Source organism: Mytilus californianus, unplaced genomic scaffold (genome assembly GCF_021869535.1).
Source record: "Mytilus californianus isolate M0D057914Y unplaced genomic scaffold, xbMytCali1.0.p SCAF_10, whole genome shotgun sequence".
NCBI lineage: Eukaryota > Metazoa > Mollusca > Bivalvia > Mytilida > Mytilidae > Mytilus > Mytilus californianus.
Window position 1 is genome coordinate 52,447,090 of NW_026262582.1, and position 25,560 is coordinate 52,472,649.

Below are 25,560 nucleotides of genomic sequence, written 5' to 3' on the forward strand. Positions count from 1 at the left end.
TGTACAGATTTTATACACGCCTTAATGTGGAGAACAGTTTCGTTCGTTGAGCGCATTGAAGTAGATTTTGTTGGAAATTTATTCAATCAAGCAATTCTGTTAGGAGATGTAGACAACGATCAGGTACAAGACAAGGTGTACAATAATGATTACCAAACAAAAAACGAAGAGTTTTGCAGCAAGAACAAGATTTAAATGAATACCGAAAAGAACATTTAAACTGCAACGTCCCAGTTTTTAACCTTATGATTCTATTATCCCCACTTTTCACAGGGAATTTTCTTCAGCACACAATGTTATTTTTTCCCCTTGAGTAGTAGATAATTAGCCAGCCGTAAGCCATTGAGCTAGGGAAGCACTTCAAATCAGTCTGTTAGTGCACTGATTTGAAGCACAGAGGTCCTGGAGGAGATTTTGCTATGATAATCATGGTCTCTGTTTACATTTGGTGCTCAATTAGAAATCCATGGTGGTTAGAGAGGATGTATAACCAGGGTATGTGTTGTCAGAGTCATTGTATGATAACTCGTGAGGTGGGGGAAGTGTAAAGGGATTGCTTCCCTTGAGTGGTAGATACTTTGAGCCAGCTGTAAGTGATTGATCATTGAGCTAGGAAAGTACTTATTTAGCACAGTCCACAGGAGTTTGAAATCCTAGCAATAAAGGTGTATAAATATGCCAAACTCGACTATCACAGTAGAGCTTCTCTCTTCTCTCAAGAGAAGCTCTACTGTGATAGTCGAGTGCTTGCATGCGTATTTAGCATCAACAGTCTCAAGTTTCAAAGAGTTTTATTTCTAGGTAAAAAATGTGATTTTTACATGTTCTAGGGTCAATCTGTGTCAAACAGTTTACAAGGGTTAATTTTCATGTTTTTTCTTAAAATTGATCTATTTGGATACATATAGTTCATGTAGTTTTTACTTTAATGGTCAATTAAATTTATGTGAGGAAATATATGAGGGTCTAGATGGGGTTTACAGAATAGAGAATTATGGGGAGAAATAAAATGAAGAGAGAATATGGTTGAAAAGAAATTATAAATAAAGAATAGAAAATAATTGGGTGCTAAAAAGTATACAATTGGTTTAGAGAATAATGGGAAACAAATATTGAATATAGAAAAATGATAAAAAAATTTAAAAAAGAATATAGAATAATAGGAAAATAAATATAGTTTAGAAAAGGGTCTGAACAATGAAAAATACAAAATTAAATTCAAATGTTTATCTTTAATAATGGTCAAATTAGCCAAAAAAATTACACTTTACAGTAGAATTTTTCTCAAATATATATGCATGATATCATAAACAAACCTTAGAAGAATTAATTTATGAAAATAAAATATTTTATGTTTCAATGTAGGCAAATGAACTTATAGTTGGAAACACAGAAGGAGATCTTCATATCTTCAGAGGAACATACTCATCACCATGGAAGAAATGTTCAGATCTAGGCATGGTAAGAATACACCAAGTAGATTGATTGATAACAATTCAACACCACACCATACAGCACACAATGGCAATATTATAATGGCATTTGCAAAGCATATTGTTGAAACATTTACTATCATAATAAAAGCAAAATACAAAGTTCTACCTGAGAATTTAGTATTGTAAGCATACAATTTTTCTCATTGCGGTATTTTGGCTTATTTCATGATTAATAAATATTTGACTTAATAGTTCACATGTGAAATGTTGTCATTTATCTATGATATGTATATAAATAAAGACAACATAGTTCTGAAAATTTTAAATGTGCAAATTTAAACCCATGCTAAATGTTTGCTCATGAAATCTTGTAAACTAATCTTCCATGTCTACAGTATGCAGGTTGAGCTTTTACATTTTTTTTTATACTCATTCAACTACAATATACATTTTTACATGATATAAATGTTTTACATATATATCATGTAAAAATGTATACTTTAGTTGCATTAAGAAATGTGGAATGAGTATAAAAAAAATGAGTGACAAGCAAATCAAACACACAAACACATAAAACATGAAAAAGCTGAAGTAAGCAGCATGTTTTGTAGACTCTGTTTAACACCTTTCTGTTAAATAACCAAAAGGTGTCAATGTAAGGTCTTCAGTGAAGCAAAAACCCTTACTTTAAAGGTACCTAAATGATTATGCCACCTCTAATGAATAAATCTTAATCCTCCAATAAAATTATTTATGCTTTCCTATCAGCATATATACAGATTAAATGTAAGTAAGAGATATTCAACATTTCATTGCTCATTACAGTAAGGGATACATGATCAGAGTTAGCATGGTACATATAGTAAAGACAATATTATGTTATTAGCCAAGGGGGAGGGCCCAGAGGGGTATTCTTCAGTGTGATGGCATCCTGACAATGTTATAAAGTATATACCATATGTCAAGCTAAGAATCATCACTTGAGTAGACAAGTGGACAAATTTTACAGATAGTAGATACTAACAAAAATCTGTCATCAACATGAAATTTTTTAAAGGACAAAAACAGTACAATCTAAGATATAAAAGACAGACACAATTTTTATAGCAATATGTTGAAAATTTACAGCAGATCACAATGAAACATCTAACAACATCACCACATTTGTTATGACATGTTTTTTATTTCTTTCAGTTAACCTGTATTGGTATTGGTGATGTTTGCAACAAAGGAAAGGTTAGTACAAATGTATACAATTAACCAAATTATGAATTATGATTTTTTTAACACTTGCCAAAATTATGCTGTCATACTATGCATCAAGATTTTTCTGAAAAGCTATTCTGTTTGTAACTTCTTTTGATTTCTTTTTAATACCATATAAACTGGTGATTTTAAATCTACAGAAAAGACATAGTAAAGATTTGTTGTCTAAGGGCCCATGCTGATTGTCTGTTTATGTGCGTTTAAGGGGCCATGTAAAGTTGGAATGGTGATCACAAATCTGATTAATTCCCCCTTCTTTTGGAGGAGATTTAGAATGACCCATTATAAGGCAAAATGTTTGTACCTATCCAACATGCTCTTTTTTTCCAATGGCAGTCCAAATCTTTGAACCTTTATTCTTCCTGTTCAACTTTACAGGGCCTACCTAATTGATAAATTGTTTTATGCGTTCTTATTGTGTTCTTGTGTTCTTACGTTGTGTCATAGATCAAATTTATTCGTTCGGTGTATGTCCACTTGTTTTTGTTGGTGTGTCTTTTGATTGAGTTAAGCCATTTCAACTGATATTTTATAGTGTGTCTTTCTATGTTGTGATGTTACACTATTGTTTCAGGTTAGGGTAAAGATTGGCACCTATTAAAACGTTTAAACCCTCTGCATTTGTTTGTACCTGTCCTAAGTCAGGAACCTGATGTTCAGTGGTTGTCGTTTGTTGATGTGGTTCATAAGTGTTTCTTGTTTCTCGTTTTTTATATAGATTAGACCGTTGGTTTTCCTGTTTGAATGGTTTTACACTAGTAATTTTTGGGGCCCTTTAAAGGTTGCTGTTCGGTGTGAGCCAAGGCCAAGGCTCCGTGTTGAAGGCTGTACTTTGACCTATAATGGTTTACTTTTACAAATTATGACTTGGATGGAGAGTTGTCTCATTGGCATTCATACCACATCTTCTTATATCTAATTATCCAGAATTTGCATAAAAGAATCAGCAAACTTCAATTGATGGTACAGTACACACAAGGTGAATTAATGAAAGATCACTTTTGCTGGTGTTGAGTGAATTGGGAGTGCGTAGATTATTTAAATTGAGTACCAATTGATTTATGGCACTGCCACATAATAGCTATTGAGTATGTCCTGTACATCTTGAAAGTTTCCAATGTGAGTCTAATCTTTCCTAATTTTGCCACATGCATTTTAGATAAAGATTTCCCCTACACACATATTTCACAGTCCATTTTAATGATTTGTACTGGAAAGTGAAACAAGAACTTTAAACACAAGGAAGATTTCACTGCCCATTCTAAGGCTAAAACAGCGAACTTAACTAGTGAGAATCACCTACTGTCACCATCATTTACTGTGATCACCATCTAGTTTAATTTTGACTTCACCTGTGTGTACTGTATGTGTATGTTAATTTGCCCTACTTCCACAGGTCCATTTCTAATACTGTACAATCAAATCAAACAATGATTGATCTCCAGTTGTAAAACTTTTCTTATATTTCCAGAATACATTACTAGCCCTGACAGCAGAGGGATGGTGTTACTTATTTGAAGTCGTAGCTGAAGTAAAGAAAGATGAAAGTAAGGTTAGTACTGTATTCAAGGACAACTACTTGAAAATGTAAGGGCTACCTACTTCCCATTTGCTATAGATCTAGTTTCATTTGTTGTTACAAATTTTGGTGAAATTAAAAAAAAAATGTCTATCATTTTGTGACTGTCAGTCTGACATTGCTTACACAGTAGAGTAAACCATAAAGTTATGTATTGGAGATCTCTGAATGCCCAAATAAAGATTTGAGATGAGAAAATTAAAGGAGTAGGTTCTATAAGGTCCTAAAATGGCCCCTAATTCTAGCTTAAATTTGAAATTAGGATTTATTGACCTATGTCATAAATCATAGCTAATACAATGACTAAATAGGACATACGTCTTGTCTTTTTGTTGAAAATTCACGTACTTTCTTTCTATTCATGATGTCTCAAATAGATCTCATTTTGATTTTCCGCCAAAATTCGATGAAAACAGGTAAATTAACTTTGATTTTTTGACAAGAAACATAGAGCGCATGTGTCGCTTAAAAAAAATCTTTTAACATAATGTTTGTAATGACATTTTATATATATGACTTGAATATTTAGTTTGTCGAAGCCTGCACTCCTTGTTTCCTGTGTCTTAATTTGGTTGAAATCCAGACGATTTTGTCTTATTTTGCAAAAATCTGTTTTTAACCTATTTTGGGTGTAAAAATCAACGCCTTATAATAAAACTTTGACAAAAATAGTTCTATTTAACCTTCTCAAGTGTCTTTTCATCAACTTAAAGCATTTGTTATCATAAAACATTGAAATTAATAATCGGGACCAAATATGGCCCTTACCAAACTTACTCCTTTTCCTTTAAAAAGCTGAGATTTTAAGGCAAATATAATAAGAACAAGGATTGAAATCTTTCCCTTGGTATCTAATCTTTGTGAGAGAACTAGACAGTAGACTTATATTCTGGAAGTTTTGCACAAAGATCTTTAAAAAAAAATAACATGACTTCTGCAAAAAAAGTCACTACAAGTCATCAAATGATTTTCATTTATGTACAAGCTCTTAAACCACATGGCAGTATAAATGTATGCTATCAATATAAGTACAAATAACACAGAACTCAAGTTTAAAGATGAAAATGTATTTACGAGAGACCAATGAAAATTTGACGTAAAATGCAAATTTCAAAATAAACAAAAACAATAGAGACAAAGGATTAGGGAATTCCTGATGGTACATGCATTTTGACAAGAAGAGTGGTAATACTATAGCTAGTTAAAGTAGATCTGAAAAAACTAGTTTAAGGATGTTCGCTCCTCTGTTTCAAAATAACAAGCTTTTTAAAAGACTGTCATAAATGGGTAGTATATGAATAACGGAACTTAAAAAGTAGAAAATAAGGACAGGTTCGTGTCCTTGTTTTTGATATATAATCAATCGAAATTTTGGCGGGAAATGATTCTCTCTAGATTTTTCATACATTTAACATTGGCACCTTTTTTCTTTCAAAAACTATGAAAAAATAACAAGGATTTTATAAGATTTTCAAAAATGGCTTTTTAAAATATATGTAATAAAAATATAAAAAGAAAGTAGGGATCAGTGGGCAAAACATTTATTGGCATTACATGGATAAAACTAGAGGATTCTGAATATCTGACGAAAAGTCAAAAACAAGAGTAGCGAACATCCTTAACCCTGCCAAATGTTCATGTGCCTGCCCTAAGTCAGTTACCTTGTCAATGGTTGTATTTTGTTAGTGAAACTTTTTTGTATTTTTTGCTATTTGAATTTGGATTGATGGCAGATTTTTTATTGTCTTTGTTTGATTCATTTTTATTTGTTCTAGACTCGAATTTAAAAGAGAAAGATATAGTCAATGGCTGTTGAAGACCATAATTTGATCTTTCTGTTTTTTTTTCATTGAGTTGTTGTCTCATTTACATATAACTAACATCCTATTTTGTAAAGACCTCCCATTTGACCTAATTCATTCTGAATTGTATATTTTATTTTCATATTGTAGACTGAAACAGATGCAGAAGATGAAAATAAAATTATTCTAAAGCCACACTATACTCAACATTTACCAGCTAATGGAAAGTCTTTGTTAATAGCAGATGTAGGTAAGATATACAAAATTAAAGTAAGTAAACTTTCTTTTCGTTTTTTTTTGTTTTTTCTGTTGGTTTTTAAAGGCAGTGCTTTAATGCCTTTCTAGTTGCCGTGTTAATCTTTCTTTCCGCGATATCCAACTTATCTACGTGGGGGGTCATTAGGCTCCAAGTAGATCCGGAAAATGTTGATTCTCTCCTCTTCTTATTGTGATATAAAATGTTTTTTGTTTCATTTCATTTACATTGGGAAATAGAGAAAAGATCATTGTGTTTTGTTAGTTTTAAAAACTTTTGATATATTTGTATTTTACATTATAAGCAGTCAACCGATTGACAAACTAGAATGATTTGAATTCCGTGTGGAAAGAGGTCGGGTTAATTTCGAGTGTTATCTGCAATCTAGATGTTTATAAATCATTTCAGTCGTTGATATAATAATTAAAGGTCGACTGAACATGAATTATATTATACAATTTAAAGCGCATTTCTGTTTATGCACGCGAACCCGTCTAACGTAATTGTTATTTCGCGGTTATATAAAGTAGCAAATTATCGTTCCTGAATAGGTGGCGCCGTGGTAGCCGATCCTGTTCTTCAACTTCCGGTTTCTGCACTGTGCAACTATTACAGTTGCATTTTTAATTAACGATGCCAAGTACATGTTGTTGTGTACCTGGATGTCATTCAAGAGGAGGACATGCATTTCCAAATGACTTAAAAAGAAGGAAAAGTTGGATCAACGCCATGGCCCATACGCAGATTGGACGAGAACACGATGAAATCGTGGAGTCCATCTCAATCAGCTGTTGTTTGCAAGGCACATTTTACTGAAAAAGACTACGTGCAGGAAACTATTCATGGTAAAACTCTATTTTCTTTTTAAAATATATAGTTATATATGTAATCGCCATGCGAATAAACCAAAGTTTGTTTACAACCGCAATTATTGTTTTAGAATAAAAGGGGGTGGTTAATTCAAGACGTCATAATTTTTTGGATTACGATTCAATGTGATCTGTTTGAGATTTTTTGGTGCTTGCTACAATTATAATGATTTCTTATAAGAGGTATATCATACTGAGAATTATTTTAGCAGTAATTATGCTAATGTAGTAATGACAGGAATGCATAAGCTATGCCTCATAGACTTTCTTGAAAAATATCAATGACAATGTTAACAGGAACAAAACAATGACATGCTCTCATCTATATTATAGTTATTTAGGTACAAACAATGTATGTTTGTTGCATACGTCTCTCATTGTTTGTCCTCATTAGAGCTTAAGTTATCAAAATAAAGTTTTACTTACTTACTTTGGATTTACATAACATACATTGTGATGTACATTGATTCAAGCTAACATAGTTTTATCCAGATTGTAATGAATAAATCTAGTTAATATTTTGCCAGGTAGTACAAAGTATGCATTGCTAATGGAAGTTCATTTAATTATCAAAAAACTAATGTTTTATAACCTTTTTCAGGGCGCAAACCCACCATACAGAGACTTAAGTCTTCTGCCATTCCCAGCCTATTTTCCTGGATTAAGCAAGAGACTGAATCGTCCGCAAAAAGAAAAATCAGGGCAGTTTCCTGTGAAAACGAAAGAACTAAACTTGATGAATATTGTAGTAGAAATCTAGAGGAAAGTTTTGATTGTAAAGTTGGTTTTCCTAAAGAAGTCATTCATACTGCAGACAGGATTTATGACTGTCCACCACCAACTGCCGAGCTAATGCTGAGCTTCACAGATGGAATTACGCAAACACCATCAATGCCTATATTTTTGCAGAGAATTTTGAAATGAAGACACGTGACACAGCCATGCATTTTTATACCGGTTTAGAGTTGTATACTAAATTTTTATTTGTTTTCACCACACTTGGTCCAGCAGCACATTGTTTGAGATACATATATTTTCAAATTGATAGGGTGTCATTTGAAAATCATTTTTTTTATGACTTTGATGAAATTGAGGCATTATACAACCAACTTTGAACTGTCTAGATTCTAGATTGAAACTAGTGTTAAGAATATTGTGTAAACATGGATTGTTTTTATGTCTAAACAGTGGCGTGAGGCTAACACTTGGCCATTAAGTGGTTTAGTCAGGTATTTTTCGCCATCCAACTTCAAATTAAAGTTTCCTACAACTTGGATTATTATTGACAGCACAGAATATCCCGTGATAAAACCTAGAGCTCAGGCAACCTTTTCATCATATAAAAACAGAAACACTCAGTCACTGAAAATACTTGTATGTTCGACACCTGGTGGTTTAGTCAACTATGTCTCTAATGCATATGTTGGTTGTACCAGTGACTGTGAAATAGTTGAAAGATGTAGAATAGTTCATTTATGTGATCCAGGTGACAGTGTGATGGCAGACAAAGGTTTAAATGTGCAAGATTTGTTTGCTCACTTTTTTCAAAAAAAGAAACAAAATTAGTTCCAAAACTCTTATACCATGTATACAGGGCCGGATAGAAAAGTCTCCAATTAACACGTGCACATAGAGCTAATTATTGGACTTGGCAAAACATACAAAATTCTAATAAATCCTATGAATGGAACTGAAACAAAACTTTCATCTGAAATAACATTTAGTTGTTTTATGTTGTGTAATTTTAGAACTTATATTGTGCCAAAGGATGCATAAATAAAAGTGACACAATGAAGTTTGTTCTGATATATATATATAAATATTATTTACAATTACATGCACATGTAAATTGTAATGCATATAAAAATAAGGAGATGTGGTATGATATTCAGTGAGTTTATCGAACCAAAGTGCATAAGAAATGGGTTAAGCCGTTACAGGTGTTACTGTCACCGTACAATCTCCAACAATTAGAAAAACTTGTACTGTGTAAAAAATTTCAGAGATCTTACAACTAAGTTTGACTTTGGTGAATTGTTTATATCTGTTGATGTAAATATAAAAAAGAAGATGTGGTATGATTGCCAATGAGACAACTCTCCACAAGAGACCAAATGACACAGAAATTAACAGCTATAGGTCACAGTACGGCCTTCAACAATGAGCAAAGCACATACCGCACAGTGAGCTATAAAAGGCCCCGAAATGACAATGTAAAACAATTCAAACAAGAAAACTAACGGCCTAATTTATGTACAAAAAATGAAAGAATAACAAATATGCAACACATCAACAAATGACAACGACTGAATTACAGGCTCCTGGCTTGGGACAGGCACATACGTGTACATACAGAATGTGGCGGGGTTTAACATGTTAGCGGGATCCCAACCCACCCCCTAACCTGGGACAGTGGTGTAACAGTACAATATAAGAACGAACGATAAAAAATTAGTTGAAAGAGGCTTAACTCATCAGATGGATAAATACAAATACAAGTGGACGTGGCCGGGTAGATGTACATCCAAACAACAAAAAGACACTAAGTACAGATCTGAGAGTACTCGCATTTACTGACAGCTAGTTCAAAGCCACTAACAACTGATAAAAAAATCTTGCATCTAAGACTAAATTATCAATCCGTGAGCTCCCTTTAGAATTTTATAAATTTTAGATTTTACATTTCTTAGTTATGGGGTTTTATTCATTAAAAAAGGGGGGATTTTCCAGTTTTTGGACAACAACTCAAAAATGCTTTAAGCAGTTCTCATGAAACTTTGGTGAATTATTTATAGCTATTGATGTAATCTCCCTATTGATTTTCCTAAATTTCAAATATGACATTGAGAAGAAATTGAACTTTATTTGTTTATAGTCTGGCAACAGATTTATTAAGTATTGCGCAACAGCACAGTGTATTGCACAACAGCAAGAAATCTTTAATTGAATATAAATTCAATTCATATAACCAATTTCAAGTTCTTTGACTACATTTATTCAGAAACTATAATATGTCAAATATTTAATTACAATCCAAATTCAGACCTGTATCAAGCTTGAATATTGTGTCCATTTTTGCCCCAACTGTTCAGGGTTGGACCTCTGCAGGTGTATCCAGCTTCGCTCAGCGAATCAGTTTATTTCTTAATTAAGAACTCCTTTTTGTCGAGCCTGTGACTTTTAACGCAGAAAGCTCGACATACATGTAGGGATAGTGATCAGGCGGCGGCGTTAACTAACTTCTTAAAAGCTTTATATTTTAGAAGGTGGAAGGTCTGGATGCTTCATACTTTGTATATGGATGCCTCATGTTACGAAGTTTCCATCAGTCACATGTCCAATGTCCTTGACCTCATTTTCATGGTTCAGTTACTACTTGAAAAAAAAGTTGAGATTTTTTGTAATGTTAAATTCTCTCTTATTATAAGTAATAGGATAACTATATTTGGTATGTGCGTACCTTGCAAGGTCCTCTTGCCCGTCAGACAGTTTTCACTTGACCTCGACCTCATTTCATGGATCAGTGAACAAGTTTAAGTTTTGGTGGTCAAGTCCATATCTCAGATACTATAAGCAATAGGTCTAGTATATTTGGTGTATGGAAGGACTGTCCAACTAGAAGATGTTATCTGACCTTGACCTCATTTTCATGGTTCAGTGGTTATAGTTAAGTTTTTGTGTTTTGGTCTGTTTTTCTTATACTGTATGCAATAGGTCTACTATATTTGGTGTATGGAATGATTGTATGGTGTACATGTCTAACTGGCAGGTGTCATCTGACTTGACCTCATTTTCATGGTTCAGTGGTCAAAGTTAAGTTTTTGAGTTTTGGTCTTTTTTTCTAATACTATATGCAATAGTTCAACTATATTTGGTGTATGGAAATATTTTATGATCTATTTGTCAGTCACGCAGGTTTTTTTTTACCTTGACCTCATTTTCAAGGTTCATTGCTCAGTTTTAAGTTTTTGTGTTTTGGTCTGTTTTTCTTAAACTATAAGCAATAGGTCAACTATATTTGTTGTATGGAAGAATTGTTAGCTGTACATGCCTGCCTAGCATGGTTCATCTGACCTTGACCTCATTTTCTTGGTTCATTGGTCAATGTTTAGTTTACTTGGTTAATGCTAAGTTTATGTGACAGTTGTAATAAAGCTTTATATTTAGGACTATCAACATAATATCAATGATTAGTAAAGATGGCGAGACATTTCAGCGTGTGCACTCTTGTCTCATTCATAAATTACTTTATACTTGGAAATATAATTTTGCTTGGAGTTATAGTTTCTAAAAAAAATATTGTCATTGAAAGAGTTGACATGTTGCAATGTACATTTATTCTACATAGTTCTATGGTACCAAATCAAAAGTTTATATAAAAGAAAGAAGTCAAAGGTTTCCCATCATAGTTTAGTTACATACATTTTTTTTGTACCTGAGGTCCTTGAATATAGATCATTTTATATAAATAAGGAGATGTGTTATGATTGCCAATGAAACAACTATCATCCATACATTGTACCTACCAGTAACAAACCACATTTGCGAAGTTGAATAAAATACAGTTGATAACATTTACTTATTACTAAAAAGAAAATGCCAAACTATTTTAAACAGTATTTGACTATAAACATAGATAGAAAAGGTACAAACTGGACATAATGCACTAGTTCATAAACAAGTGAGAACAATCGCCTTCATATAGTGCTCAGAATATGACATTCATAAAACTTGTTCAATATCATTAGAGAACTCTAAATCTTAAATACTGAAAGCCACCTCTGATAAGTACAATGTACTATGCAAGATAATGATATAACTGGACTAAAAATACACACAACCTGTAATTAACTGCCTTTACAGCGCTTTCGCGCTTTGATTTTTTAAAGTTTTCTGTGGGTTTTTATATTAGATTAAGGTAAGTTATAAAAGTTTTTGACATTTTCTTTCCTACCCTTTGCAAAAAGGAACAGATTATCAGTGGCGGATCCAGAACTTTTTGTAAGGGGGGGGCCAGCTCCAGTCATGCTTCAGTGATTCCCTATAAAAAAACCCAAATTTTTCCAACAAAAGGGGGGCCGGGCCTCCAGGCCCCACCCCTGGATCCGCCTATGAATATGCAGTGAACCCATTGTTTACTACATACTTGAATAGCTGTCTCATTGGCTATGATCCAATATCTCCTTCTTTTTATATTGTAAAAATGTTAAGGTAATAATCTTATAAATGGTTTGTGTTGATTGTAGATGGAGATGGACAAATAGAAATAGTTGTAGCTTACGCAGATAGAGTTGTCAGATGTTTTAGATGGAAACAAGATAGTGCCAGTGATATGTTAGAAGTAGGAAGTAGTACTGGTAACCTGATACAGATTTCTCAATGGCAGCTGAGTGGGCAGGTATGAATGGTAAAAATGGTACCAGTCTGGTGGTTTCCCGTTTGCTCTTTATTGAAGCAGATTTGGATTCATTTGACATTTCAATTGCATAATTAGTTGATATATTACTTATCATTACACCTTTCATATCAATCTGGAAAAGAAAAATGCATGTTTTTAAAACTGAAAACATGAACATTATCTGTCAGACTATATACATTTGTTTTTGTAACTAATTGAGTTTATTTTGTCAACTTTAAATTTATATTTTCTGAATAAAAAAAAAATCTAATTGACACAAGTGATATAAATGAATCTTTATAGAATGTAAGAAATTAGGCATGCTATTTCTGAAATTTTGCAGACACTGAGTCACTCTTAAATTTGTTTATCTTGTCTTCTGTTGAATTCTTTATAGCAATTTGAAGTTCATATGTAAATAAAGAAATAGTTATGTTAATTTATATTTGCAATTATTGATAACTGGCCAGAAATGCAAGATGATATAAGGTAAATGCCCATCACATTTTCTACAATATTAAAACATGGCAAGAATTTTTGAATTTATAGTATACTGTAATAAAATTGAAAGTTAATGTTGCCAGCAATGTCATACAAAATAAATAATTTTCCACTCAATATTTGTTGATTTTTTAATTCATTAAATTTTATTAAAATTTGTAATCTACCCTTTCCCCCTTAAGATGTCAAGGTACAAAAGCATGCTGAATATGCTTCAGAACATGGTATCAAGTCTGAAAACACGTTTAATGGGTAAGGACTCTTATGGACTATTAGAGGCAAAATTAGTTAACAGACGTTCAAATCTAATAAATCCGTTAAGATGATAAAAAATCAAGGAAAAAAACCACAAAGAACTGAGTCAATCCTACAAACTCCAAAAGGGGCCCGACTAGATGAGTCCACAAAGTAAGTGTCTCCTGCTATGGATATGAAACATGTGAAATCCACACTTAGTCAAAATATTTCAGTCGAGTATAATATATGGTGGTAACTGTGATTATTCTTGAAATTTCTGTACTTTGTAGATAGGATCTCTAACGGTGAATTTATCAGAGGAAGGCAAACCAGAACTATTGGTTGCACAGCCTGGTGGGACTTACGTCAAACTTTGTCTGACTGTAGTGACAGGTGGGGAGAGTCCTGGACAAAGTGAATCTACGTAAGATATTATACTTATAATAGAAATGTCAACGGTTAAGATTATGGGATAAATTTCACATGGTTAATTTAATGTATGAATTGTCAATTTTCTTTTTTATGACTGATAAAAGATGCAGATTTAAAAAAAAACAGTTATAAATGAATAGTGTTTTCACATGGCATTTTTCTGTGTTTAATAAGTTTGAATTTCAAATTCCATAAAACTATTGGGGTATTGCCTCATCTTCCACTGAGCGCACTTTAATAGACCCAGCCACATTCTTTGTGTCCCTATCCCGTCAGGAGCCTGTAAGCTTGTAAAACATGGGTTGTCCTTGGTTGCTGTCTGCTATAATTTTTTTTTATTGTCTTGCCTTGACGGTGTCAAAAAGCGAGACATAGGTATGTTTCAGGGGACAGGTGTCGGCGTCAACAATGTACTAGTTTGTGATTAGGTCTAGTTTATGGTGAACCACTAGTGGTAAGTCAATGATATTTGGTATGCAGTTGTATTATCATTGGCACATCTCATTTCCATAGAGATTGTTTGTCCCAGCCCTCTCAGTCATGGTCTATTGACTTTGAAACTTTTAGTTTACATGTATTAGTTTGTGATTAGGTCAGTTTATGGGGAACCACTAGTTATTGGTCATGATATTTGGTGTGCAGTTGTATAAGCATTAGCACATCTCATTTCCATGGAGAATATTTGGTCCTTACCCCTCATTGATGGTCTATTGACTTTGAAACTTTTGCTTAGTTTACATGTATTAGTTTGTGATTAGATCAGTTTAAGATGAACCACTAATAAAATTGAGAATGGAAATGGGGAATGTGTCAAAGAGACAATAACCCGACCATAGAACAGACAACAGCAGAAGGTCACCAACAGGTCTTCAATGCAGCGAGAAATTCCAGCACCCGGAGGCGTCCTTCAGCTGGCCCCTAAACAAATATATATACTAGTTCAGTGATAATGAACGCCATACTAAACTATAAATTGTACACAAGAAACTAAAATTAAAAATAATACAAGACTAACAAAGGCTAGAGGTTCCTGACTTGGGACAGGTGCAAAAATGCGGCGGGGTTAAACATGTTTATGAGATCTCAACCCTCCCCCTATACCTCTAGCCAATGTAGAAAAGTAAACGCATAACAATACGCACATAAAAATTCAGTTCAAGAGAAGTCCGAGTCTGATGTCAGAAGATGTAACCAAAGAAAATAAACAAAATGACAATAATACATAAATAACAACAGACTACTAGCAGTTAACTGACATGCCAGCTCCAGACTTCAATTAAACTGATTGAAAGATTATGTCTTCATCTTATGAATATCAGGCACAATCCTTCCCGTTAGGGGTTTAGTATCATACCATCATAACATATATGAGAAGAACATAACCCGTGTCAAGCCAACAACTGGTTTTTAAATAAATGTGTTTAGTGCCGATGATAATGTCCATCGACACATTTTCATAATGAAATACTGGACCAGGACATTATTTCATTATGAAATAGTGTCCATGTCCATGAAGTTTTTTCCATGGCAATATTTCACTGTGAAATTCTGTCCATGACAATATTTCATTGTGAAATACTGTCCATGAATATATTTCTGAAACTAACTTTTTCATACCTGAGAAATCCTCTGCAATGAAATTGTGAGCGTTTCTGGAATTTTTTAAATATTTTTCATGGAGAGTATTTGTATAATCATAAATTGCTGCATAAATTAATTATGTAGGTTTGTTTGTTATTATCAATCCAATAAAACACTTTAATGATATTATTATCCAAAATATTAAATGTTTATAACCTCCATTTCATGAGAAAATATTTCATGACAATTCATCTATGAAATATTGTCTCAATAACCTTGGCTAACCTCCCTTTAGCAAGACAAAATTTCCCTTCTCTGGACATTATTTCATAGATAGGAACAAAATTTCATGATCCAAAGTCATGAATTATTGTCATGGCTGACAATTTTTCATAGGACAATATTTTGCTTTACACTGTGACCTGCAGTTACTTACATCCTTACCCTTTGTTCACAGGTGGATTTTTTTTCATTTACAATCATACCACATCTCCTTACTTTTATATTTAGGAGTAAGAGCTCAAATGCTTTGAGCTTTTAAAAAAAAAATGAATAGTAGTGGGGAAAAAAATACATTATTTCTGACTTTGATTATGCAAAGATTATTATGAATTTTAATATAGAAGAGGGATTTGTAGCATTTTGATCTTTTTGAAATTTTTGAAATTGTTAGGTTTGTTGAAGAAAGACTTGGATCAGCCAGAATCCGTAACAGTATGATTACCACTGAAATTGTGGGAGGAATCAACAAAGGAAATCGTGGAAAAGCCGGAGGAGGAACATTTTATGCACTATCTACACTTGATGGTAAGGATCCTAAAGAATTTAATCCCTCTATGAAACAGCCCCTCCTATAGAATGTAATCCCTCTATGAAACAGCCCCTACCTTGGATAGCCACCCCCTTATCTGGCAAAGTTTCATTGCATTAATGCATTTGCATTTAAAAGTACCTCCATGTATGATCAATTCTGATATTCTGCCAGAGTATCAATGCTTAAAATGACAAAATCCCTCTCCAAGTACAGGCAGTCATGTTTGCATGTTAACAGGCAGTTAATATTTATGTAAAGGGCACAATATTCACCAGAAACGAATCTTCCTACAAACGGACTTGGATGTTGCATAACATTGATGTGAAATATGTACAATATCTCAGAATTATTTTTGAATGTGTTTATTTTAACGTATATTTTGAGATTTGCTGAGCAGCAGAAAAATAAACCCTCTGACTATTTTTTTGGCCGTTGTCCATTGAATGTGCTGGAAACAACTGTAAAATTGGATCTTTGGACTTGTTATTTTCTGTTACAGGAACATTAATATTAATAGAAAACAAAGAGATTTTATGGTCATTACAAGTGGATCATCAGCTGTTTGCTTTAACAAAGCTTGATGTTACTGTAAGTACACTTAAATACCAGTTCTTTTTACTGTAGACCCCATTCTTACTTGGAAAATCTATAGAATTAGGATGTTTTAGCTGGATATGTTTACATCAATTTTGGTGTTTTTTTTTAGCCAAAATGGCAAGTTTGAGATATCGCCATCACTTTGCATTTATTATATTTCAGTTTTCCTTTGCAAGCTTCTTTAGAAATTATTTCAATTCCACCAATTTGAATCAAAATTTATTTGTATCACTTTTAAAATGATGTATGTAGAAATTGTATTCACAATGCTTCTGACAAACGGACATGGGTACCATTACCATGAATAGAATATAGGATTAAACACAAATTTTATAAATGTTTTGCTGTTATGCAATCTATAAAGACCATATACATGAATGAGGCAGTTAGTTTTTGAAAGTCCTATTTCAGAATTGTTTTTGGTAACCCTTACCATCCATTCTTTGTGGTTTTTTGTCTCGCCTTGACGGAGTCAAAAAGCGAGAAATAGGTATGCTGTTTCCAGCGTCGGCTTCAACAATGTATTAGTTTGTGATTAGGTCTAGTTCATGGTAAACCACTAGTGGTAGGTCAATGATATTTGGTATGCAATTGTATTAGCATTGGCACATCTCATTACCATGGAGATTATTTGGCCCCAACCCCTCAGTCAAGGTCTATTGACTTTGAAACTTTGTTTAGTTTACATGTATTAGTTTGTGATTAGGTCAGTTTATGGGGAACCACTAGTGGTAGGTCAATGATATTTGGTATGCAGTTGTATAAGCATTGGCATATCTCATTTCCATGGAGATTATTTGGCCCCACCCCCTCATTCATGGTCTATTGACTTTGAAACTTTTGCTTAGTTTTCATGTATTAGTTTATGATTAGGTCAGTTTATGAGGAACCGTTAGTGGTAGGTCAATGATAATTGGTATGCAGTTGTATAAGCATTAGCACATCTCATTTCCATGGAGAATATTTGGTCCCTACCCCTCAGTCATGGTCTATTGACTTTGAAACTTTTGCTTAGTTTACATGTATTAGTTTGTGATTAGTTCAGTTTCAGATGAACCACTAATGTTAAGTCAATGATATTCGGTATGCAAATGTATTGGCATTTGCAAGTTTCATTTCCATGGAGATTATATAACCCCACCCCCTAATTATGGTTCATTGACTTTGAAACTTTTACATAGTTTACAAGTTAATGTTTGTGTTTAGGTTTGTTTAAAGGGAACGACTTATGAAAAGTCAATGGTATTTGGTTTGCAGTTGTATTAGCATTGGCACATCTCATTTCCATGGAGATTGTTTAGCCCTGTACCTTCAGTCATGGTTCATTGACTTTGAATATTTGCATTACTTACATGTTAAAGTATTGCTATTTAAATTTCAACATTTGCATTATCAAAATAACAAATAGGCGAGACATATCTCTGTGTTAACAGTTTATGTTACTGTATAAAGAAATTTTCTAATAATTCCTTACAAATTCTGATTGAGTAATGCACCCATTGACTAAGTAGGTACATTCAACGAAGAACCAGTACACACTTTCTAAAGGCTTGAATATAGATTTTGGCAAATCCAAGAAATCAAACTCCCACGAAAATATAAGATTGCCTCAATCCACGAAAATTGATATCCACGAAAATAAATGAATACGCAGTATATGTACTGTCAGAAACATACAGCAGCAGTTTTACTGCTGAGTTCTTAGACTGTGGCAGAGACTGGTAGTTGCACAGTCTACAATGAGAGAGTGGTAGGATGGGGTCTCATCCTGAATTCCTGTGAAAATATGTGTCCGTTCCTGCATCACGATATAATTAAATCCTGAAATCCCAAATTCCTGAAGATTTAACTGGCTATTCCCAAATTCCCGTGAATTAAACATCTCAATCCTGATTTCCCCCTCAAAAGGTCCTTTCCCCCTCTACAATGTACTTAGCCTCATTCTAGCAAAATTATAAATATATCGCAGATGTGTGGTCTACTTTTGACAGCATTGGTGAATATAAGTTGATGATAGGGCTGCAAGGCATAAGTTATCTTGCTTGTTTTTGATGAATTTCCAGTAAATGTCTTCAAGACAAAGGCCAATAATTAAAACATTCTTAGTTCAGGACCTCACCATTTAATATAGCAGCCATATTTAATATGACAGAGATTTTATCATTCAACTCTTTCAGATCACTAACAAAATTATCTGAAACAATGAGATAAAAAATGCATTGTTTTCAGTGACCAACAAGTTTGACCAATATTGTTATTAATAGAAAATTAAGATACAATGGTTATTTCAGAAAAATAAGGTTATGCACAATGCATTCAGTTTTATAAATTTATATTGACTAACAAGCTGCATTTTTCATAAGATATTTCCTTTTGGGTAAAGTCCATTTGCTTTTGTAGTGCGTCCATTTTAAGAACCGCATAATTTATTTTTCAATTTTTGTTTTGGTTATGTAGATCAGTGGTAATTTATTGCTTTATATTTTCAGGGTAATGGTACAGAAGAAGTAGTTTGCTGTGGTTGGGATGGACAGACATATATTGTAAACCACACCAGAGATGTTGTTAGGTACCAGTTTGAGGAAAATGTTACAGCTTTTACAGCAGGTATACAATTCTGTCTTGTTTAAAACCAACAGAATACCATGCAGGCAAATTATGGGTCAAGTTGACAACTTTTCATGCTTCAAACATTTTTATTTGAATTGAAATAGAGATTGTATAGCAAGTTCTATTACTATTTGAATCATATAAGCTGGCATGAAGTCTCACTGTAAGGAGCTTTTTCATACTACTACCAGACATGTTTTTTTTTTAGAATGGAGTTCTTTTTTATAAATCTAGACTTTACTATTATTGTTTCTATAATTTATAGTAGTTTTACTTCCGGTACAGTCAATTTAGTTCCCGTTTGCTGTTGTAAAGTCATGTCTTTTAAAATCTAGATTTTACTGTAATTGTTTCTATAACATATAGTAGGATAACTTCTGGTACAGTCAATTTTGCTCCTGTTTACTCTTGTGAATTTATATCTTTTCCTTTCTGAATTTGGTTTCATGTATCATTCAAAGTTTGTAAGATGTTTATGATTGAAACTAAAAGATATCTTTTTAAATTTTTGTGCTTTCTTATTGATGCTTTCTCCACATCTTCTGTTATTCATATTGTATAACGGTTCACTTTAGATAGTAGGTCAGTATCAAGGTGTAATACTACCAAATCATAGTACGTCACATCCGGTTGCATACGAAAATAGGTCGAAAAAAAATATTCCCTTGCATTTGACAGTTGTAGGTAATTGATCCTACATTTCATTGCAGTAAAACATTTCTGGGTCATAAACATATATCTTGGGTATTTCAAAGCACCATTATTTTTTTATTTGGGGTTTCTATAGAATATTTTGGAAACTTGAGGTTACATGGTTACTAAAGCTTGTACACAGGTTAAAAAAGGGGGAAAATTTGATTGGTTAACTTCCAGTGATGGTTATTTTCTTATATGCAATGAAATGTTATGTGAAATTTTTTCTATAGTACTGGACAGGATAAAACTTTACTCATGCCAAGTATTTCTTTATTTGAAACAAAGATGAATTCTGCACAATTTTTTGAAAAGTGCAAATTTAACAAAGACTAATAGGGGAAAATCAATGGTGGTATTACACCTAATATGGGAAGCTGTACATGCATCTTTGACCTTGTGAGTACTCTCATGTGTTAAAATTTCTTGCTATTTAAGTGAAATATTACAAATAATGAAATATTCTGAGTGGATTGAGTCTCCAAAACACATTTTATGAGAAAATTTCCTTGAAATGGGACTTTACCATGAATATTAGTTGACAGAACAAGCCATACTTAGAGTTTTGGGGAGCTTTTTCTCCTTATTTCTTATATTCTGCTTTACTAGAAAATTTTTCCTAAGAAATACTTTGATAAATATATAGTTTTAAGGAAATGAAATTATTTTTAAAGCAGTAACAACAAATTATTCACCAAAAGAGAAGCTTTTTATGTCCCACTCTGGAACGCGGCGTAAATTTAAGTTTTACGTAAGGACTTATTGAAACCTCCTTGGAGTCAATAAACTTTTATACGGATAGATCATTCAGCTTGAATACTTCAATTAATCATTTATTATAACATTTCTATCATAAATGAGTGAAAGTTACCCCAAAACTTTAATTTATTGGCCTAAAAATTAGAAATTTTGAGGAAATGAGAGGTATAAATGGACCAAAAGAGACCTTATAAGGAAGACAAAGAGGTCCATTAGTAGTATTTATCATCCTAAAGTCTTCTTTTGTATCATATTCAACTGTTTGTAGGCAGATGAGATAAATATTTGATCATTTATTGGTCCACACTATATTCTATCATGATGCGGCTTGGTTTGGATTTTTCGAAGAAATTTTGCTCGAATCGCTGTAGATGTCGTCTTACATTATACTAGATTTTTCTCAAACTATTGAACTGATTATAACAAAACTTGACAGGAATGCTTGAAATAACCAGTATTACAAAGGAAAAAAGTCACATTCAGTTTATTTAACAAAAAAGTCTTCTTTAGGTGTAATACCACCAAATCATAGTACGTCACATCCGGTTGCATACGAAAATAGGTCGAAAAAAAATATTCCCTTGCATTTGACAGTTGTAGGTAATTGATCCTACATTTCATTGCAGTAAAACATTTCTGGGTCATAAACATATATCTTGGGTATTTCAAAGCACCATTATTTTTTTATTTGGGGTTTCTATAGAATATTTTGGAAACTTGAGGTTACATGGTTACTAAAGCTTGTACACAGGTTAAAAAAGGGGGAAAATTTGATTGGTTAACTTCCAGTGATGGTTATTTTCTTATATGCAATGAAATGTTATGTGAAATTTTTTCTATAGTACTGGACAGGATAAAACTTTACTCATGCCAAGTATTTCTTTATTTGAAACAAAGATAAATTCTGCACAATTTTTTGAAAAGTGCAAATTTAACAAAGACTAATAGGGGAAAATCAATGGTGGTATTACACCTCAAGGCAAAAGTAGGTACTTAAGTGCCAGACTTTGTAAGAATCCGGTAATCTAGAAGAATATCAAAACATGGCAGAAAAAGCCGCTGACCTAACCATCCTATTTTGAAGTTACCCTCATCCTGAGTTTGAAATGGTAGGTCTTACTGGGTACTTTCTGTGTGTCTGGTAATTTGAGAAATCTCTAGATGACTTTTTGTTAGAATGATAAGTGAATTACGGAGTTAGCTCCCCTTAATTGTTAATTTCTAGTGCATTTCAACCATAGTATATCTTGAAATACCAGAACAGGAAAAGAAAATGTAAGTTACATTCATGCACCATTATACATTTTGAACACAAATTAATGTAAACTTGAGCGGATTTTTGTTTGTCATGTTTTCACCACTGCCTGATTCTTAGGCAGATTGGCACTTAAGAAGCTTCATGTACTGTTTCAAGTTTACATCAAGGTTTTTGTCTCGCCTTGACGGAGTCAAAAAGCGAGACATAGGTATGCTGTTTCCTGCATCTGCGGCGACGGCGGTGTCAACAATGTATTAGTTTGTGATTAGGTCTAGTTCATGGTGAACCACTAGTGGTAGGTCAATGATATTTGGTATGCAGTTGTATTAGCATTGGCACATCTCATTACCATGGAGATTATTTGGCCCTGCCCCCTCAGTCAAGGTCTGTTGACTTTGAAACATTGCTTAGTTTACATGTATTAGTTTGTGATTAGGTCAGTTTATGGGGAACCACTAGTGGTAGGTCAATGATATTTGGTATGCAGTTGTATAAGCATTGGCATATCTCATTTCAATGGAGATTATTTGGCCCCGCCCCTTCAGTCATGGTCTATTAACTTTGAAAATTTTGCTTTGTTTTCATGTAATTGTTTGTGATTAGTTCAGTTTATAGGGAACCACTATGGTAGGTCAATGATATTTGGTATGCAGTTGTATAAACATTGGAGATTATGTGTCCCCGTCCCTTCAGTCATGGTCTATTGACTTTGAAACTTTTGCTTAGTTTGCAAGTTAATGTTTGTGTTTAGGTTTCTTTAAAGGGAGCGACTTATGAAAAGTCAATGGTATTTGGTATGCAGTTGTATTAGCATTGGCACATCTTATTTCCATGGAGATTGTTTAGCCCTGTACCTTTAGTCATGGTTCATTGACTTTGAATATTTGCATTGTATTGTTATTTCAATTTCAACATTTGCATTATCAAAAAACAAAAAAACAAATAGGTGAGACATATCTCTTTGTTAACAGTTTATGAATATCAGGTGTTATTTTAAACTTGTATAAGGGTGTGGATGGGGTTAACAGAATAGAAAATTTACAAAATAATTGGTAAAAAAAAATTTAAAAATTAAGGATATAAAAAATAAATGGCAAAAAAATGAAGTTGAGAGAAAATGGCCTAAAAATTAAAGAATACAGAATCACATGAATGCCCTAGATTCTCTTGCATGCAATCTTAAAGTATGTCCTCATCCTTATTTCAATACAGCAGGACTGATTTTGATGTTTTAAACAAATGTTTACACTTGAAAAAAAGTGGTTTTCACCGCTTTTGTTACAATATCCTTAACAAATATAATGAATTAAGCTTTATCTAGTGACAATATAAAAGATAATTTTTTTCTCTCAATAAGGCCGCATCTAAATCTGAATGTTGAGCTTCTTTTAAGAGGCTATTGCTCGCAAGCCTGTATTTAAGGTCAATATTTAGCTAAGATAAGCCGATATTTTGCTATGTGAAATTGAGTAATAAATTCTATTTATTTTTAGGTCTGTATTCAGTCAATCAGAAGGATAACGTTCCTAGTTTTGTCTACGCCACATTTAATAATAAACTATATATTTTTAGGTCTGTATTCTATCAATCAGAAGGATAATGTTCCTAGTTTTGTCTACTCCACATTTAATAATAAACCTTCTATTTTTAGGTCTGTATTCTGTCAATCAGAAGGATAGCGTTCCTAGTTTTGTCTACGCCACATTTAATAATAAACTATCTATTTTTAGGTCTGTATTCTGTCAATCAGAAGGATAACGTTCCTAGTTTTGTCTACGCCACATCTAATAATAAACTATCTATTTTTAGGTCTGTATTCTGTCAATCAGAAGGATAACGTTCCTAGTTTTGTCTACGCCACATTTAATAATAAAATCTTCATCTACTACAACATTACACTGCCGAGGGTAGAGTCCACCAACCTGATAGAAGTTATGGATAAAATGGAGGAGACTCATGAGCTACTAACTAAACTAAATATTACAGGTATACATAAGTGAACATAGTGGAGGGTCTGGATGGGGTTTACAGAATAAAGAATAAAGACCAAAAAATGTAAAGAATAGAAAAAAAATAGGGCAAAAAATAATGAATAGAGAATAATGTGTAATGTGAAAAAAATGTAAAGAATAGAGAAAAATTACCTAGAAATTAAAGAATACAGAAATGAAGGACCCCCTATTCAACCCTCATAGTAATCACTTATGTTTTCTTGCATCAAACTTTTAAGTTAAAACTTAAAAATTGCATGACAGAATTTTACCACACTTGTACATTTCATCTACACGACATAAATATAGTTTATCCAATAACCATTTTTAGCATAGAACTGCTAAAACACATTATAAAACTTGTGATGAAATTGGCCAGTATATATATATATATATATATATATATATATAGACATTGATTTTTTTCTAATATATGGAAAAGTTGCTATATTTTTATTTTTGCAAAATAGTGAGAAATAGGTGTGGCAGAAATAAAAAAAAAGCTTGCATTTGTTTTTTGACAGCATTATTTATATGCAGCATTTCTTTAAATCATAATGATTTATTTCACATTGTTCAATGATCCCAATAGTTACAAAGTAAATTCACCCAGAAATTCCTGAATTTACAGCACATGTACATTGAAGTTAAGTACATTTGTTATTCCATGTTCTTATGATAACTATTTTTGTCGCTATTTTTGGTATTTTTCCTTTGATTGTTTTTTTAATTCTCCATATCATGCTACTGGCTTGAGATAGAAAATTATCGCTAGAAACTTAGGGCAAACATGCTGTTGTCAATGTAAACATCAATGAAGTCTTTGGCAAAATAGCGATAAACAGATTATTAATGGTCTTACAAACTCGAGGATGTTGCCGTTCGAAGAGATTGTAGCTGAGAAACACCCTCTCGTTTGAAAAAACATTGATAATCTATAATTATGCTGCAAAACTGTAGCTCTTATGTTCCCAGGGATATTTTTTTGATAAATTGTGAATCTATGGTCTACAAATTATTAAACAAAAAAATCCCAAGGATCATAAGAGCTACAGTTTTACAGCTAACACGACATGTGCCTTTAAGACAAATTAGTAAAATGTTGCAATATTGTATTTGTTTTCTGTTACCTTAGATCCAGATACCAGTCAGCTAAGAGAATTATACCACTGGTTACTTTATGGATGGAAACCAGATCTTTCTGCAGAGGATGACAAAACCTAAAATTTGTGGATTAATAGAAGATTCTTGTACAGACAAAATCTCTATTATAGTTATTCATAGAATTGATTTGACCTAGTTTCTAGTTACAGATACACTTAAAACAACGTGTCGAAATTTCTGTGGAAAGACTTTATGAAGTTAACTATTGTTATTTAGACTGTGGCTCCGAGGGGAGGAGAAAAATGTTTAACATAGTGATAGAAGTTATATTTATAATTCAGCAATAAAAAAATAAATGGTTACAACAATCACCCTCA

The 25,560-nt window shown here is 32.8% G+C and overlaps 1 protein-coding gene and 1 long non-coding RNA gene across 2 annotated transcripts; both read left to right on the plus strand.

Annotated features, from left to right (window-relative positions):
• On the plus strand, positions 1–25,560 carry LOC127718806 (KICSTOR complex protein ITFG2-like). The gene is made up of 12 exons (XM_052224875.1): positions 1–123; positions 1,366–1,461; positions 2,631–2,672; positions 4,174–4,254; positions 6,234–6,333; positions 12,455–12,606; positions 13,635–13,768; positions 16,031–16,164; positions 16,671–16,759; positions 19,258–19,375; positions 23,898–24,074; positions 25,215–25,560. The coding sequence occupies exons 1-12, from the start codon at positions 25–27 to the stop codon at positions 25,301–25,303; spliced, it is 1,311 nt and encodes a 436-aa protein (XP_052080835.1). The 5' UTR covers positions 1–24; the 3' UTR covers positions 25,304–25,560.
• Positions 6,396–9,003, plus strand: LOC127718850 (uncharacterized). The gene is made up of 2 exons (XR_007989978.1): positions 6,396–7,184; positions 7,810–9,003. It is a non-coding gene; the product is annotated as an uncharacterized LOC127718850 (long non-coding RNA).